General features: G+C 48.1%; 1 protein-coding gene across 1 annotated transcript; it reads left to right on the forward strand.

The window, feature by feature from the left end:
- The first annotated feature begins 301 nt into the window (after positions 1-301).
- Positions 302-14,888, forward strand: NAA60 (N-alpha-acetyltransferase 60, NatF catalytic subunit). Its single transcript, XM_028705632.2, has 7 exons — positions 302-482; positions 8,174-8,289; positions 8,872-9,001; positions 9,696-9,792; positions 10,733-10,967; positions 11,932-12,095; positions 12,310-14,888. Exons 2-6 carry the CDS (start codon positions 8,180-8,182, stop codon positions 12,086-12,088), a joined length of 729 nt encoding a protein of 242 aa, XP_028561465.1. The 5' UTR covers positions 302-482; positions 8,174-8,179; the 3' UTR covers positions 12,089-12,095; positions 12,310-14,888.
- Positions 14,889-15,071: the final 183 nt, after the last annotated feature.

The following is a 15,071-nucleotide window of genomic DNA, read 5'->3' on the forward strand; positions in this document are numbered from 1 at the left end:
GGGTTGGACCAGATGACCCTCAGGGGGTCTCTCTGTGCTTCCAAGAGGGCAATCCAGGGGTAGACTGCGCGTGAGCAGGGAGGCTCCACCTGGCTAGTAGGCAGCCAAGGACGAGAAGCGGGTGGGGCGGGAGGAGCGCAACTGGGCATGCGCAGAGCCGCCGGCCGGCGGAGCTTCCTTTCCGGCGTTGTTTACAGGCAGCCCGACTCGGTTTGCGCGTGCGCGGCCGCAGCGCCTGCCCTCGATGGTGACGGGCACCCACGTGACGCCGTCCTCCCGCCGCGCGGCCAATGAGGCGCCGCCTTCTTGCGAGGTGGGCCTGACGCCGCCGACGCCGCTGAGGTATCCGCTCCTGGCCCCGCTCGGTCTCCGCCGCCCTCGCCCTCCTCCGGACTCCCTCCCCGGGATGAATTAAGCGAGCCGCGGGCCGACGCCGACGCCGCCTCCGGCCTGGAGCTGGGGCAGCCGCCGCCCCTCCTCAGGTACGCCGCGCTGAGCGGGCGCCGGGCCGCCTCGGGGAGAGACGCGCCGCCTCAGGGCCCGACTGCGGGGCAGAACTTGGGCCGGGGGAGAAGCGGCGGCGGAGGCCCCGGCCAGGAGGAGGAGGAGGAGGCGGCAGCCCGGCCTTTCCCTTCGTGGGAGCCGCCTCCGCGTCCCTGAGAGCAAGGCCCCGCCCGCCCCGGGATTGGGGCCGCTCCGGCAGCCCCGCGAATGGGCCCTCAGGGGTTGTCCGCAGAGCAGAAGGGCGCCTGAGGTTATCGATTACCCGCCCTTCGCCCGAAGGTCGCAGCATGGAAGCGAAGTATTGTAAGCAGCGCGCGCTCGCGCGCTCACCACACACACAGTAATATTGTTGTTATCATTCACTTTCTCGCCAAAGGCAACTTAGAGTAACTTGCAACCAAGTGAAAAACCCAAATAAACAAAATCCTACGTAAATTATTGCATATTAAAAACCCGTTAAAATAATACATTAAATGCACGCCCGTTCTCGCTGACACAAAACCCCGCACATTAAGTAAGATAGAAACATCGCCACCCGACCCCATTCACTACTCCACCTCTTCCCCGCTTTTCTTCCTAATGTAACACTAACGTCCCAACAAATGAAACTGATCTGTTGAAGAGACATTGCACGTGCTTTTGTAAGCCAAGGAATCTTTAATAAAAATACATTAAAATAAAAATAAAAGCACACCCATTCTAAGAAGAATATGCAACCTGCTTAGTGGGAGGCATTAATGCAGAAGATACTGCCCAGCCCCCCCCCCCTCAGTACAGAGCAAGCAGTTGCCAGGATTGCAAAGGAAACCCTCCCTACCCCTGGCAGGTCCTGTGCCAGCCACTTCCTCTCAGGTTAACACTGGTCTGGTATTCCTGAGGAGGCTTCTCACTTCCCTCTCTCTTGACCTTGCCCCCTCGCAAATGTCACCATGAGATAAGAAGTTTATTTGTTTGAAAGAGTTCCATGCCGTTTTTTCAAACATTCACAGCAGCCGAGGCAATGCAACAAACATTCAGTGAGCCACAACTGTCACCATAAAAAACTAACCATCCTGAAAACATAATTTACTTGGGGATTTAGTAAACATAATTTACTTGTGGCTCCTGGGCAAGCTTGTTGCTTCCATTTGATTCTGCCATAAGACCTAATTGTGTGTTTCCTGTGAACTCTGACCTCCCAGGTCCTTGTCCATTGCTCTTAACCATTACATCACAGGGCTGTACTTAGTGTTATTGTTTTAGCTTGTTGAGTAATTTTGGTCTGTTAACTCTCAGAATTTGTTTGAATATATTCTCTTTATTGTTGGTTTTAATACTCTATTGATATTTAGATTTTTTTCTGTTTACTGCTCTGGAATCCATATTTGAATAAAGGTATGGTTTTGCTTCTTTCAAAGTAGTAAGGAGAAGAGGGAGGTGAGATGTGTGTAATAGTGTCTTCACCACTTTTTACAGGATTTCTTGACCCTGGACTCTTAGCAGTTGGACTTTACAGCAGCCCAAAAGTAAGATCAAGTCAAGACTAGTCCTAATATTGCTGCAGGTGAGCCAGGGCAGGGGCTGTATGCATACTGGGTTGCTCCTGATTGCCTCTTTGCAATATGTTGATATTTTAAAGCTGAAAATAGCATTTAGGTTTGCTTTTGTTTGTGTGTGAGAGAGAGACGGGATGTGTGGGATGTTTTGCATTCCAGTGAAAGATCCAAGTCACAGTTCCAATAGGCCCTCCCTTTCTTTAAAAGGATGGGTATAGGAACCGTGAGTGTTTTGTTTCCCAGGCCGATGTCTTTTCATTGCAAGGGAGCCTGAAACAGGCACACCTCCTGTGAGGTGCATCAGAAGAGAAAAATGGGAACATTTGTCATTTGGGATGACAGCAAGCAGGCAAAGAGGAAACAAAGGACTTTATGTGAGAGTAGCGTAAAGTGTGGTGGGGAGCATAACTGCGACTATGCTGGGGGTGACAAGGGTTATGGCTGCACTTGGCTCAGAAGGTGAAGCAGGATGCCAAGTCTTCTCTGCCTTTTGAAAGTGTCCTTGAAGAGCTTGAATTGCAAGTGGTTGATTGCTAGCAAAGTTTTCTGCGTCCACCTAAGACTGGTGGCACTTGTATCAACATGGCACACTAGGGTTGAGCTCCCATTTCCTTTTTAGAGTATGAGGTGCAGCATTAATCCTCCAGGGCTATACTGAAGTCAGCCCCTGACCTTGGGCTCTGTTGCTCACACACAGAATGAAGGTCTGCAATGTTGCAGTGATTGCCTCCTCCCCTTTAATGGTGTGGAATTGTCCACCCCATTAATGCTGCTTGAACTCTTTCAAGAGCCTAGACGAGCAACATGCTGAAGATGAAAGCTACCAAGGGCTTGTTGGCATTTAAGCCTGTTGTATGGTTGTAGCATCTTCCAAATAATCCCAAGAACAGAAGTCCTTGATGGAGCTGATAACTCTGCATTGGAGTCCTGAAATGTAACAGTTTCCCAGAATTGCTTTTATTGTTTTGTTGTTGTTTTTTTACTGGGAAATTCTTAAACTCAGTTTAAGCTCTGTGTATACTCTGAAATAAATTAGGCATTTCTGACCTCAGAGCTTGTCTTGACGGCAAACTCTTTGTCATTTTGTTGGTTCGTGTTGAGGTAACTTTTAAAAATTTAAGATTAGATGAACAAACGCTTGGATGGATCTCAAACTTGTAAGAACAAGGTTGAGTGGCAGGAAGTGCGAAGGTCCTTGTCTAAAGAGGATGCCTGCTCTCTAAATGAGACCACCTTGTTCTTCCATTGGTCTTTTTAAAAATATGTGTATTTTTCTCCATTGCTCTGTTTGATCAGTTACATTTTTACTAATAAGGGGGAAACTAGACTCCTGCTGTCCACTGAAGGCACCAGAGGAATGGGTTGCAGCAGGAGTTATTTAGTGACATTGCTAGAACAATGGGCTGTTTGGTATGGCCGAGGTGATAACCTATAAGTCTCCCTTGTAGTGGGAGGGGAGAGGCCCTTGATCTAGTCTGAGTCCCCACACAGGCCTCTAGCTGGTACTGCTCACAACAATGAAGCTGTGTTTCGGTACAGTGGTACCTTGGTTCCTGAATGGCTTGGCTCCTGAACACCGCAAACCCAGAAGTAAATTTTCCGGTTTGCAAATGTTTTTCAGAAGCCGAACGTCCGATGCGGCTTCCGATTGAGTGCAGGAAGCTCCTGCAGCCAGTCGGAAGCCATACCTTGGTTTTCTAACTGTTCCGGGAGTCAAACAGACTCCCGGAATGGATTAAGTTCGAGAACCAAGGTTCTGCTGTATTCTATTGGATTTATGCTGCTTCTGTCTGGGTTCACTGATTTGTGTTATTCCTCTCCCATGGAAGCCATTAGGTTTTGACAGGGAGATGCTAATGTGATAATAGTTTTGCTGTACCTGCTGGTATTCTATCCTTGTGATTAATTGCCATCTCCGTTTTAAATAATTAAAAACCTGGTTCTTATTTCTAACTTGAACTTTGGACCTTGAATAATTTGTATGCCTGTCACTAAAAAGCTATTTTGCATCTCTTATCAGGTATTTAAATTTTTTTAAAAAATGACTAGGTTGTGCATGTTGATAGCAAGAGAGTTTCCAAACCTCTGCTTTGGTTGCTGGTTGGAAGGACCCTATGCTGCTGGGGAGAGAGCTTTCTATGGGTAGAAGGAAATATAAAATGCGTATACAGTTATACCTCATGTTACGGACGCTTCAGGTTATGTGTTTTCAGGTTGTGGACCGCAGGAAACCCGGAAGTACCGGAATGGGTTACTCCCGGGTTTCGCCACTCGCGCATGTGCAGAAGCACCAAATCGCGCAGACGCGGCACTTCAGGATGCAAACGCTGCGGGTTGTAGACGTGCCTCTGTCACGGATTACGTCTGCAACCCAAGGTTCCACTGTATATCAAAGACTTTGTTTTTGTACATAGTTAACCTGTACAGTTCATGGTCATGAGATGTAGTAGCAACCAACAATGGAATGAGCCTCACAAGGTGGATGCAAACATACCACTCTGAATGGAAATAGCAACAGGCGCTTTACCTGAAATGCTGAGAGCGAGAAGCTTGTTGCGTGAGTGTTTTTCCATGTGCTGGAGACTTGCCTTTGCCCCACTGTTTCCCCCTAGGGAAACTGATATCTACTGTGTTTTCTCCAGATTGACATTTGCTAAAGAGCGGGTTTCGAGGAGAAAGCAGGGCAAGGGCAGTACCACTGGGACCAGTGCTTTCTAGGCATGGGAGAAGCACAAGTCTGAATGAGCCATAAGAGTTTAAAACAGACAAAGGATAGGAAATATTCGTCATTTTCAAACAGCCCACTGGAAATTCTGAAGGAAGCTCTTCAAAAGCTTTTTAGGAAGTCAGTTTAAAGCTTGACCTCTTCCAAGACTGGAAAGATGCAAAATGTGAGATTAAAGGAATGGTGGTTTTTTTCTGGGAAGTGAAGACAGGCCACTGGAAATTCTGAAGGAAGCTTTTCAAAAGCTTTTTAGGAAGTCAAGTTTAAAGCTTGACCTCTTCCAAGACTGGAAAGGTGCAAAATGTGAGATTAAAGGAATGGTTGTTTTTTTTCTGGGAAGTGAAGACAGGATGACAGTAGAAGGTGTTCTGGACATGGGAAGAGGGCATTCGCAAGTGCAGCACGAATCAGCAGGACTTACTTTGGATGGCTGAAGAGTGCATCTGCTCAGGGACGAGTTACCACATAATCCTAATCCGTAATTCTGAAGTACTGTGTATGGTCCAAAAATATTCAGTGTTATCAAAATGTCTTCTCATACTGGTGGTGATTTTCTTCCCTTTGTGTCTGGTAGCCATCAAAGCTGCTGTGACGAGACCCCTAAAGACTCAGCCGTCTTGCAGGAAGCAAAGTCCCCATGGTGATATTTTCTATCTGCTGTGTTAAAGCGTTTTCTTTGCAAAATGCAAAGCACATGGTGTTTTGACCCAGTTTTAGAGCAACACTAATAATAAACTGTCGTGAGCCTGCCTCCTTTGTGTTATTAAGAGGACCTAGAAGCTACTGAAAGGAGGCTTTGGGTGGCAGCTGGCTTAATCGGGAGTGCTGGATTCTACTTGTGCAGGGGTCATGATGATGCTTAAGAAAGGTGTGCATGAGGAGGGGGTGCGACTTTAGGGCTGCTGTGGTCCTGCTGCTAGGAGGCAATTTGGTCAAGGAAGAGAGAGTCTGCTTGACATTGCACTAGTTCTGTCCCCTCTGGCTTTTGGCCTCTTCTGGAAGGTAAGCTGGCAGTTTGTGCCTCTTTGCTTCCTGCTGCTTTGAGTCTGGGTAGTCTTCCTACTTCCCAGACAAAGGTTTTAGCCAGAATTCTTGCTGCAGCAGAGAAAGTAATCTGACAGGTGAGAGGGAGAGGTGGGTACCAGGGCCATCTCCTTCAGCTCAGCTGAGAAGTCAGCTGTGTTCGGCGCTTTACCTGCCTGAACTATTTCCTTCCGTTAAAGTCTGTCATTATAAGAACTCAGACTTTAACAGCTGGTGACTGGGTTTTGCATTCGCCTTTCCCTCCTCACCTCTTTCTCCTTCTGTGTTGTGTTTTTCAGGTTGTAAGTCTTTAGGCTGGGACTGTCTTTGTTTTTAATCTGTGCACTACATTTTGGAATTGTTAGGCAATTTATAAATATGGATGATAATAATAATAATAAGTCCTTTGGCACTTTTAAAAAGGCAAATGTTATCAAGTTGGACTGTCCATCTCAAGGCTAGATCTTCCACTCATCAACTCCCCTCCCCACTTACTAATTGGATAGGAGAAGGGTTTGAGCCAGATGTTCCTCTCAAACCACATTACGGATGCCTGTCAGTCTGATTTTCCTCTGCCGTGGAGTGTGATCCTGTGCATGAAAGGAGCCCCACTAAAATCATATGAGAACTATATTTTCTGACCCTACACATGTTTACTTGGAAGTAAGTTCTGCTGAATTCAATACGCAAAATTGTTGTTTGTATTACATTTACACTGGTAGAGGGCTTAAAAAAGGTAAAGGTTAAGGACCCCTGACAGTTAAGTCCAGTTGTAAACGACTCTAAGGTTGCGGTGCTCATCTCACTTTCAGGCCGAGGGAGCCGGCGTTGGTCTGCAGACAGTTTTTCTGGGTCATGTGGGCAGCATGACTAAGCCGCTTCTGGTGCAACGGAACACCGAAACCAGAGCAGCGCACGGAAATGCCGTTTACCTTCCCACTGGAGCAGTACCTATTTATCTACTTGTACTTTTTTAGGTGTGCTTTTGAACTGCTAGGTTGGCAGGAGCTGGGACCGAGCAACAGGAGCTCACCCCGTTGCAGGGATTCAAACCGCCGACCTTCTGATTGGCAAGCCCAAGAGGCTCAGTGGTTTAAACCATAGCACCACCCACGTCTCCAGTAGAGGGCTTTAGATAAAAAAATAAATAGGTAACAGATGGTCCAGCAGTTGAGTTAATATCAAAGATGTTCCTGGAACTTAATAAAGATTAGCAGCACTGACATTTCCCTTCTTATGTCTATGTAGAGCTGGCAGTAGTAGCATTTGCCAAGGCAGACTTAGGGCCTTTTGAATTTCCCACAGTCAGGGTCATTGGATTTGGCTTGTCTGCAGCAGGTAAACATACACACAGCAAAGAGAGAATGCTTTGCCCTTCCTGTTTGGTGTTGGGAACATCTAGGTTGCCTTTGGGGTACACAGTGCATTACAGTGCATTACCCACCCACCCCCAGTTTAGCCCCAACAGAAGCTTTCATTTTATCACGTGAAGAATGCATACACACAGACCTGTCCTTTGTACTTTGGTTGCTGAGGGAAAATCTCTGCCTGTTGCTCAGGCAGACTGTTTTTTTAGTTATCTAATCATGTTCTTCTCCAGGTTTGGGGAACTCCCATCATTCCTGGCCATTTGCCATGCTTTCTGGGGCTAATGGAAGTTGTAGTTCAGCAACATCTGGAAGGTCAAAGGTTCCCTGCACCTGCTGTATTCAAACCAAGCAAACTTGTTTGCTTTTCAGTTTAATTTCCTGGAGTGCAGAGTTTGGCAAAGCAGCTCATAGGAAGTGACTAGGAAGCAGACAGCTCAGGACCAGTTGCAGGCCTCCTTCCGGTGGGGGGGGGGGGAGGCGGACATTGCAAGGTGAGCTTAGATCAATAGCATCAGGATGTAGGAGGTGCTTGCAGAGGTAGGATAAATTTTCAGATGCTTATTGAAGATCTTTATGCTGACAGTTTGAATAGTTTCAAGGCGAGCCAGTCATTTTGATGATTATTTTATATTACAGTGGACCCTCTGGATACGAATGTAATTCGTTCTGGGGGTCCGTACGGACCCTGAAAATTCCGTAAGAGGCGCTGCTTCTGCACACGCACACACGCAGCATGATAAAGCGCTTCTGTGCATGTGCGCGGGGTGAAACCCAGAAGTATACACTTCCAGGTTTGCCGCATTCACAACCCGAAAGTTACATTACCCAAAGGTAACATAACCCGAGGGTCCACTGTATTTTTATAGGATGTGATCATATAATTGTAGAATTGTTGAGGTGGAAGGGACTCCAGGGGTCAACCAGTCCAACCCCCTGCTATTCAGGGACCTCAGCTAAAGCATCCATGACAGTTGGTCATCCAACCTCTGCTTAAAAACCTTTTCTTTCTTTTCCAGGTGTGAATGACAGAGGAGGTGCCTCCAACTGCACTTAGTGAGATATACCTTCGTCTTCTGTGCCATGATGACATAGACACAGTCAAGCAGCTCTGCGGTGATTGGTTCCCAATAGAGTATGTTGCAGCCTGGGCTCCTGCAACTGATTTGCTTGGGGGGGAGGGAGGAAGAGGAATGGAATCTGCTTCCTTGAATTTCGTGAACTGGCAGGTGTAACCACAGCCAGAGCGGACACTGACAACTCAGAGATCCTGTTGTTATGCTGGGGCAGTTGATCATAAAATGAGAAAACTGTAAACCAAAGGCCCTCAAGGCTTTCCCCAGAAATGACTGTTAATAGCAGACACTTCCTCACATCACTGCCCCCCTTTAAATTGTAAACAAACTCTGAATGCTATTAACATCCTATTTATATTAATGTGTGCTTTCTAGGGAAAGTCACTAGAAAACAAGTTAAATACAACTTTGCAACTAACCAGCTTGAACTGGTATTGTATCCATCCATCTATCTGTATGTTACAGTTGTTGTTTTTTAATGACATTCGGGGTCCCTTCAAACTGTACAATTCTATGTTTAGAAAGGGGAAATTTTCCATGTGAAGAAACAGCAGGGGAAATCTTTCCACTGCACATGTGCTGCAGCTCGTAGGAGACCTGTTGGGTTCTTCCCTCACCTCTGTCTGTACCTTTCTTCCCAGGTACCCTGACTCATGGTATCGGGACATCACCTCCAACAAGAAGTTTTTTTCCCTGGCAGCCACTTACCGAGGCTCTATTGTGGGAATGATAGTAGCTGAGATCAAGAGTCGAACAAAAGTGCACAAAGAGGTATGAGAGAGGGCCCCGCTCCAGGAGCAGGTGCACAACCCTTGCCTACCCACCAGCCATTGAGCAACTGAGGCTTGCATCACGGAGTCCATGTTTGTCTTTATAATGGGACAGCAAGCTAGCTGCCTTTCATGGTTTCAGTCGTGCGCTTGTGAAGGCAGCATCTGCTAAAGGATGGGTGGGGAACCTGTGGCTCTCCAAATGTCTGACTGTCGTTTCCGTCATCCCCAGCCATTGGCCATGCTTGGGGGGCTGATTGGAGTTGCAATCCATTAACATCTGGAGGGCCACAGGCTCCTCTACCGTGTGCTAGAGATCCTGGGGCTTGAAAGGAATTTCCAGTAGTGTTGGGTAGGGCCTTTTTCAATTTTGACTGTTCTCTGCCCCTCTCCATAGACTCCAGTTTCAACTCCCATGTTCTTATTTACCATCTGCCAATTTCCATTTGGCTCCCCTCCCCTGGACACGTCTGTGTGTGTGTGTGTGTGTGTGTGTGTGTGTGTGTGCGCACGCGCGCGCTCCAAATTTTCCTTGCCTCCATCCAACTTCGAAACAGAAAGTTGCCAAGTGAAGAAGGCTGGATTGGCAAAGAGGCTGCTTGGCAAAAAGCACGAAGCATGCCAGAAAAATGGGTTCTGTATCTTTGTGTGTTGAGTAAATGCCTTTCTGTTGTGGGTTTTTTTCTCCCCTTTAGGATGGTGACATTTTAGCTTCCAGTTTCCCGGTGGATACTCAGGTTGCTTACATTTTAAGCTTAGGAGTGGTAAAAGAATTTCGAAAGCATGGCATAGGTAAGAGTATCTTAGCTTGCAATCTCATATGCATAGTTGCCTTGGAAGTAAGCCCTATTGAACACAGTGGGACCTAATTCTGAGTAGACATACATAGGGTTGCACTTTAAATACTTTGCACTGCTGTAGTCAGTCAAACAACACCCCCAAAAAGGCTGTGTAATTGCATCACAAGCACAAGAGCTGATTGCACATCTATGTATACTCCTCTGTACTTGAAAAAGAAGGGAATTCACATTTCTGGACTAGAAGAGTGTTGCTACTTTGTGCTCTCCATGTCTAGGGGCAAGGAATTCCATGTGTCCCCTCTGAAGCAGGACCCCCCCAGCTACCACCTGCCTCCCTGTGGCTTCTAAGAGCTTGTCATTCTTTGCCTCCTTGCTTTCAAGCCTATCCTCACAATCATGGGAGCTGGAAATGTGCCTTTCCTCTTAATTAAAAACTGAGGTGCTTGTGACACTTTCATACTGCAATCAAAAAATCCCTCCCCACCCTTAGCTGAAGATGCCAGGAAATGTGGTGTGGAAGCCTTGTCAGGCCGAGGGGGCAGAGCCCTTGTCATGGTCTTCACTGCAGCACAGCTCGAAGCCTGTGTTTTAAAACTGCAGAAAGCCTGCCCCTCAATGGCCATAAGTGGTCATTCATCCTCACCCCAGAGTATATGTTTCAAGCTGTAATTAACCTGGCAAGCCCCTGGCCAGGGTCACACTTGGCAACATTGTGCAATGTGTCGCCTCTGCTAAGTAGTCCAAAAATTAAGAGATGGAAGCATTCCTGTTCCAGTACTAGCAGGGAGGGGGTACAAGGTAGGGGGGAACCCTTGCTTCAGAGTAAGGGCATGTTACTGTGGCTAAAACTTACAGCAAAGCAGCAGCGAAAACTGCGTGGATAGTGGGTTGGCCGCGTTTGTCGCTTCTTAACGCTTTCTCTCCTGTGGTAGGTTCTCTCTTACTTGAAAGCTTGAAAGATCACATATCAACGACAGCCCAGGATCACTGCAAAGCCATCTACCTGCATGTCCTCACCACTAACAACACTGCTATAAACTTCTATGAAAACAGAGACTTTAAGCAGCACCATTACCTGCCCTACTATTATTCCATAAGAGGCGTCCTCAAAGATGGCTTCACTTACGTTCTGTACATCAATGGTGGGCACCCTCCATGGACAATCTTATATCCTTTGCTGGTGGTCTGGCAAGCTGTGGGATGCTGCTCATGATCTGGTCTGTGGTGTTTTGAGAAGCCATGCACCACGTTGCATGAGCAGAGGTCAGGGACTGGTGCTTGGCAGCTCAGGGCAGGGCGAGAGCCCCTTCATCCTACTAAGACCAGGCTGGCACTGCTGGGGAGGCGGGTCTGGCCACTGCTGCAACCAAATAGGACTCTCCTAGTATAGACATTGTACCTCAGACAAAATGTCCAGTGCAATGCAAGATGCAATCTATTGAAATAAGTTAAATTACTGCATATTTGCTTACTCTCCTGGGCCTTGCACCCCTTCCAGAATAGACTTCATTCTCATATTTTGATAATCTGCAGGGGAAAGAATTCCTACCCTTGTGGAGCTGCCACCTTTCTGTGTCTAGTGCTTCCTCCTGGTGCACAAACAAGTAATAATTGCCAGGTGTGCTCATGTTTGACTTGAAGGCTGTGGTTATGGATTGCCTCTTTAGTAGGGCCCAAGTGTCTTGGCCTTGAGAGGCACAAAGTCCAAATTATAATCACGATGCACGTTACATGGAAATATTTATGCTTCTCCCCTGAGGCACCCTGAGCAACCCCAGTGTCCTGGGGGTGGGGACCCAGAGCACATTAGAGTTTGCAGGTGATGGACCCTCTTTCCATGGGAAGCAATATTTCCCAAAGAACTTGCCCTGCCGCCAAAGTGTCTTGCTCTAACATGGAAGTTAGAGCTTGTTCATACTGGCGCTCTGTGGGCCTGAGTCTGCTGTGCTACTGATCTGACACCCGCAGCACTGTCCAGCCGCTTGTGTGCTCGTTCCCTCTTCGTAAAATGGAATGCTGAGACTCCTCCCAGAGGGAGCAGCAGCGATGGCACTTGCTGCTGCTGCTTCTTTGGCTTAGCCAATTCAGCTGTCTCAGTCTTCATTGTTGGGGCTCCTTAACGGCAGTGCACTGACTATCTTCAGCACATCGGATCGACCTTGGCCAGTCTGAGCCCCTGCACAATTCCCCAGCGGATCTACCGCCAAGCCCAGAGCCTCCTCTGCAGTCTCTTGCCATGGTCGGGCATTTCAGCAAAGAGTGGCATTGAATATAGCCGGACAATGTGATTCTAAGGTAAGTTGCAGCCTGGTCATGCCATTTCCCTGTCCTGTGGGTGCTCCTTGTGGTGGGAGCAGGAAGTGGAGGCCACCCTGGCACCCACTGTTGTATGCTCTGTTTAGTAAGATGTAAATTTAAGATGCAAGTGCATTAGAACTAGTGCAGGCTCCACCTGGAATGTGGCACGATACTTGTTCTTTGATGGTTCTGAACAGTGGTTCTCTTGTAGGCAGGTCCTTCTCTACGTGATGAAACGGACAACGGTTTTGCTCGCTGATCCATCCCATGAACCTGGATGCCCCTCTGTGAACTAGCCAAGACTTGGCAGATCTTCTCATCTTGCTGGGCTCTCGTTTCCCGTGTTGCCCCAGGGCTTAAGGAAGAGTTTGGAGGTTGACAGTCACGGTTCTCCCGTAGATGCTCCTGCTCCTCCTCCTGCGCTGTAGGTGAGCGGCTGTTCATCCTCCAGCCAGTCTTTCAGCGGCTGCCCGAGAGACACCAGGTGTGCTCCAAGCCCTCTGCTTGGGGTGAGGATGGACCTTGCACAAAAGAGAGGAAGACTGTGTTGATTTTTTCCCTGATGCTGTGACTAGGAGCAGAGAAGGCCGATGCAGGTTTTCACTCCTTTGGTGTAAAAGTTGTGGCTTCATAAGCTGCACTTCTATTTTTGTCGGCTGCTGGGAAGCCCAGAGCTCCAGCGCCTCCCCTCTCACACGGGCTTCCTTTGCCTGGGGGTGGTTTTAAATGAAGCATCTTGGATTGGCTCTTTCATAGTGAAATGGGTGGGTGGGTGTGTATTTCTCAACATACACTGTGTATATAGAATTCTGCCTGTAGTCTGAGATAGAACTCAAGACCTGTGGATGCTGTGAAGGTGTGGGAAGATCTGACTTGAGGAATTCACCTTGCTGTGGAAACTCAGGGGGCCCTTCACTTCCTCCTTTGCTGAATCTTCCGGTGGGAGCCTGAAGTGCTTGCCTGTCAGTTTCCCCAGTGTCCCAAGGTATAATTGTGGAAATGGGTCTCCCAACGAGGTTGCAGCCAGGGTTGAGGACGTACAGAGGAAACACTTGCTTTGCTGCAAGGCAGAAGTCTCACCTTTGGTTCCTGCTGTCTGTTGAGGCACCCTGGGGGCCTTCAATGGATGCTTTTTGTTTGCCACGTTTTGCACACGACACCCGTTCCCCATTTAGCTTTTAACCCCTGGCTCTGCTGCCCAAAGGTGCATGGTGTAGCCCTCTGGTCCCTCAAGCGTGGGCTGGGGCACAACTGCACTGCCCCATCTGGGCTTTGCGCCACAGCTATCCACTATGGCTGCCCTAAAGGCCAGTAGGATAAGGTGCTTGGCTCTTGTGCAGAGCACCTCTCTGGAGAAGGAGTGCTTTGCAGAGAGCAGCACCGACAGGGTTATGACTTCTCTGATTCTCAGGAGGCATCTCCCCACTATATGACTGCAATGAAGTCAAGGTGTGCTGGATGCAGGGCAAACAGCCTGTCCCTCTGCTGTCGTCTTCTGGGAAGAGTTGCCAGCATCCGAGTGGACCCTTGGAACAGTGCCAGCGAGCTCGTCTTCTTAACTATGCTGCTCTGTGAGCCCAGAACTCTGAGCTAGGAGGCCCCTGCATGACCAGATGCCTCTTCCCTCCCTTCCAGAATGTCCTTTTGTTTACCCCCCAGTTGAGATTATACAAAGCTTGATGAAGCAGCAGGTCTGAATTTCCAGTTGGAATTAGAAAGCAATATAGATCTCGCCACATTTGCAGCAGAAAGATGCTGAGATATTGCAGTGTCTATCAGATGATGAAGGGCCCACGGTCTCCCCTGCCCCAAAGGGGTCCCTTCCCCCAATATTGGCTTAATCTGACTGCATGCTCAGCTCTGTTCTGAGACTTGCACTTTTCGATTTTAAGGAGTAAAACAACTCTTAGGTTTCCTCTTCCATCATGTTGCTGTTTATCTAATCGGAAGGAGGATTCAGAAGCCTAGGCAGGTGCTCCCTATCTATGTATGGCTTTGAGGAAAAGAGCTGCCTCTTTAAGAGGAAGGGTAGACACAGAACCCCTCCACTGTGTCTGGTCACCTGGCTCATGAGGGACTGTGACGGTCCAGTTTCCCAAACTCAACAGGTTAGCCATAGTGGTGCTGGCTTTGGCAAGGCTTCAGTGGTACTTCCTGCCATTTAGGGCTTGATAAAATGTTACCTGCCTTCCAGTAACGATCAAGAACCCCCATTATGCTGCAGAGGGCAGAAATCTTCCAGAGCTTTGGCTCTCAAATTAAGAGGCACATCCCTGGCAGGCTGAGCTGACACTTGGGGTGCTTCCTTGCCCCATGGATTGATTGCACTGGCAATGCTGCCCTTTGCATAAAAGGCAGGGAGGGTGTCACGTCCTCCAAGGGCCCCCAAGCTTGGATTTAGGAAAGTCCATTTAAATAACAATCATTGTGTGTGATTTTCTTTTAAGTGTGTGTTGTGGTGGGTTTTTGTTTCGTTTTGAAACTTTCCTTTTGCCTGAGAATGTCCTGAGCTGTTATTGTTTCCATGTGTATTTTGGTTTTCTTTTCATGCTTTGGTATACTCCTTGTCTGAGCTCTTTGTGGCTCTTGTATGCCTGCCTGCCTGCTTGCCTGTTGTCTGTGCACACACTACTCCTAAACAGATGGCTTCAGGAAAAGGAAACAAAAGGCCTCAGCTGTGGGCCTGCCCCCTTTGAGAAGACGGTGGTGTTCGCCACAACCCTTATTTATTGAAGAGCAAAGGCCAGCCAGTCACTTTAAATGTCTTTGATTAAAAGAGTTTGTTTTGTTTGTGACTCTCCTGTCTTGTTTTTAACCATTGCACAACAGTGTGGTCTCCTGCCTCTGTTCCTCAGGGCTCTGGCCCATGAAGCCAGACTGTTGGGGCGGAAGAGCTTTTTCAGAAGCACACACCAAAGGCAGCTGCCCCTGCCAAGACTTGTGCTACTCTGTGCTACTGCCACTTGTTCGCCC

The sequence above is a fragment of the Podarcis muralis genome, chromosome 14 (assembly GCF_964188315.1).
Source record: "Podarcis muralis chromosome 14, rPodMur119.hap1.1, whole genome shotgun sequence".
Taxonomy (NCBI): Eukaryota; Metazoa; Chordata; class Lepidosauria; order Squamata; family Lacertidae; genus Podarcis; species Podarcis muralis.

Excerpts from the sequence above, each read along its gene's own strand:
- NAA60 (XM_028705632.2), top strand. The coding sequence starts at position 8,180 with ATGACAGAGGAGGTGCCTCCAACTGCACTTAGTGAGATATACCTTCGT. Across the intron at positions 8,290-8,871 it reads GGTGATTGGTTCCCAATAGA|GTACCCTGACTCATGGTATC; the intron begins GTATGTTGCAGC and ends CTTTCTTCCCAG. Across the intron at positions 9,793-10,732 it reads ATTTCGAAAGCATGGCATAG|GTTCTCTCTTACTTGAAAGC; the intron begins GTAAGAGTATCT and ends CTCCTGTGGTAG.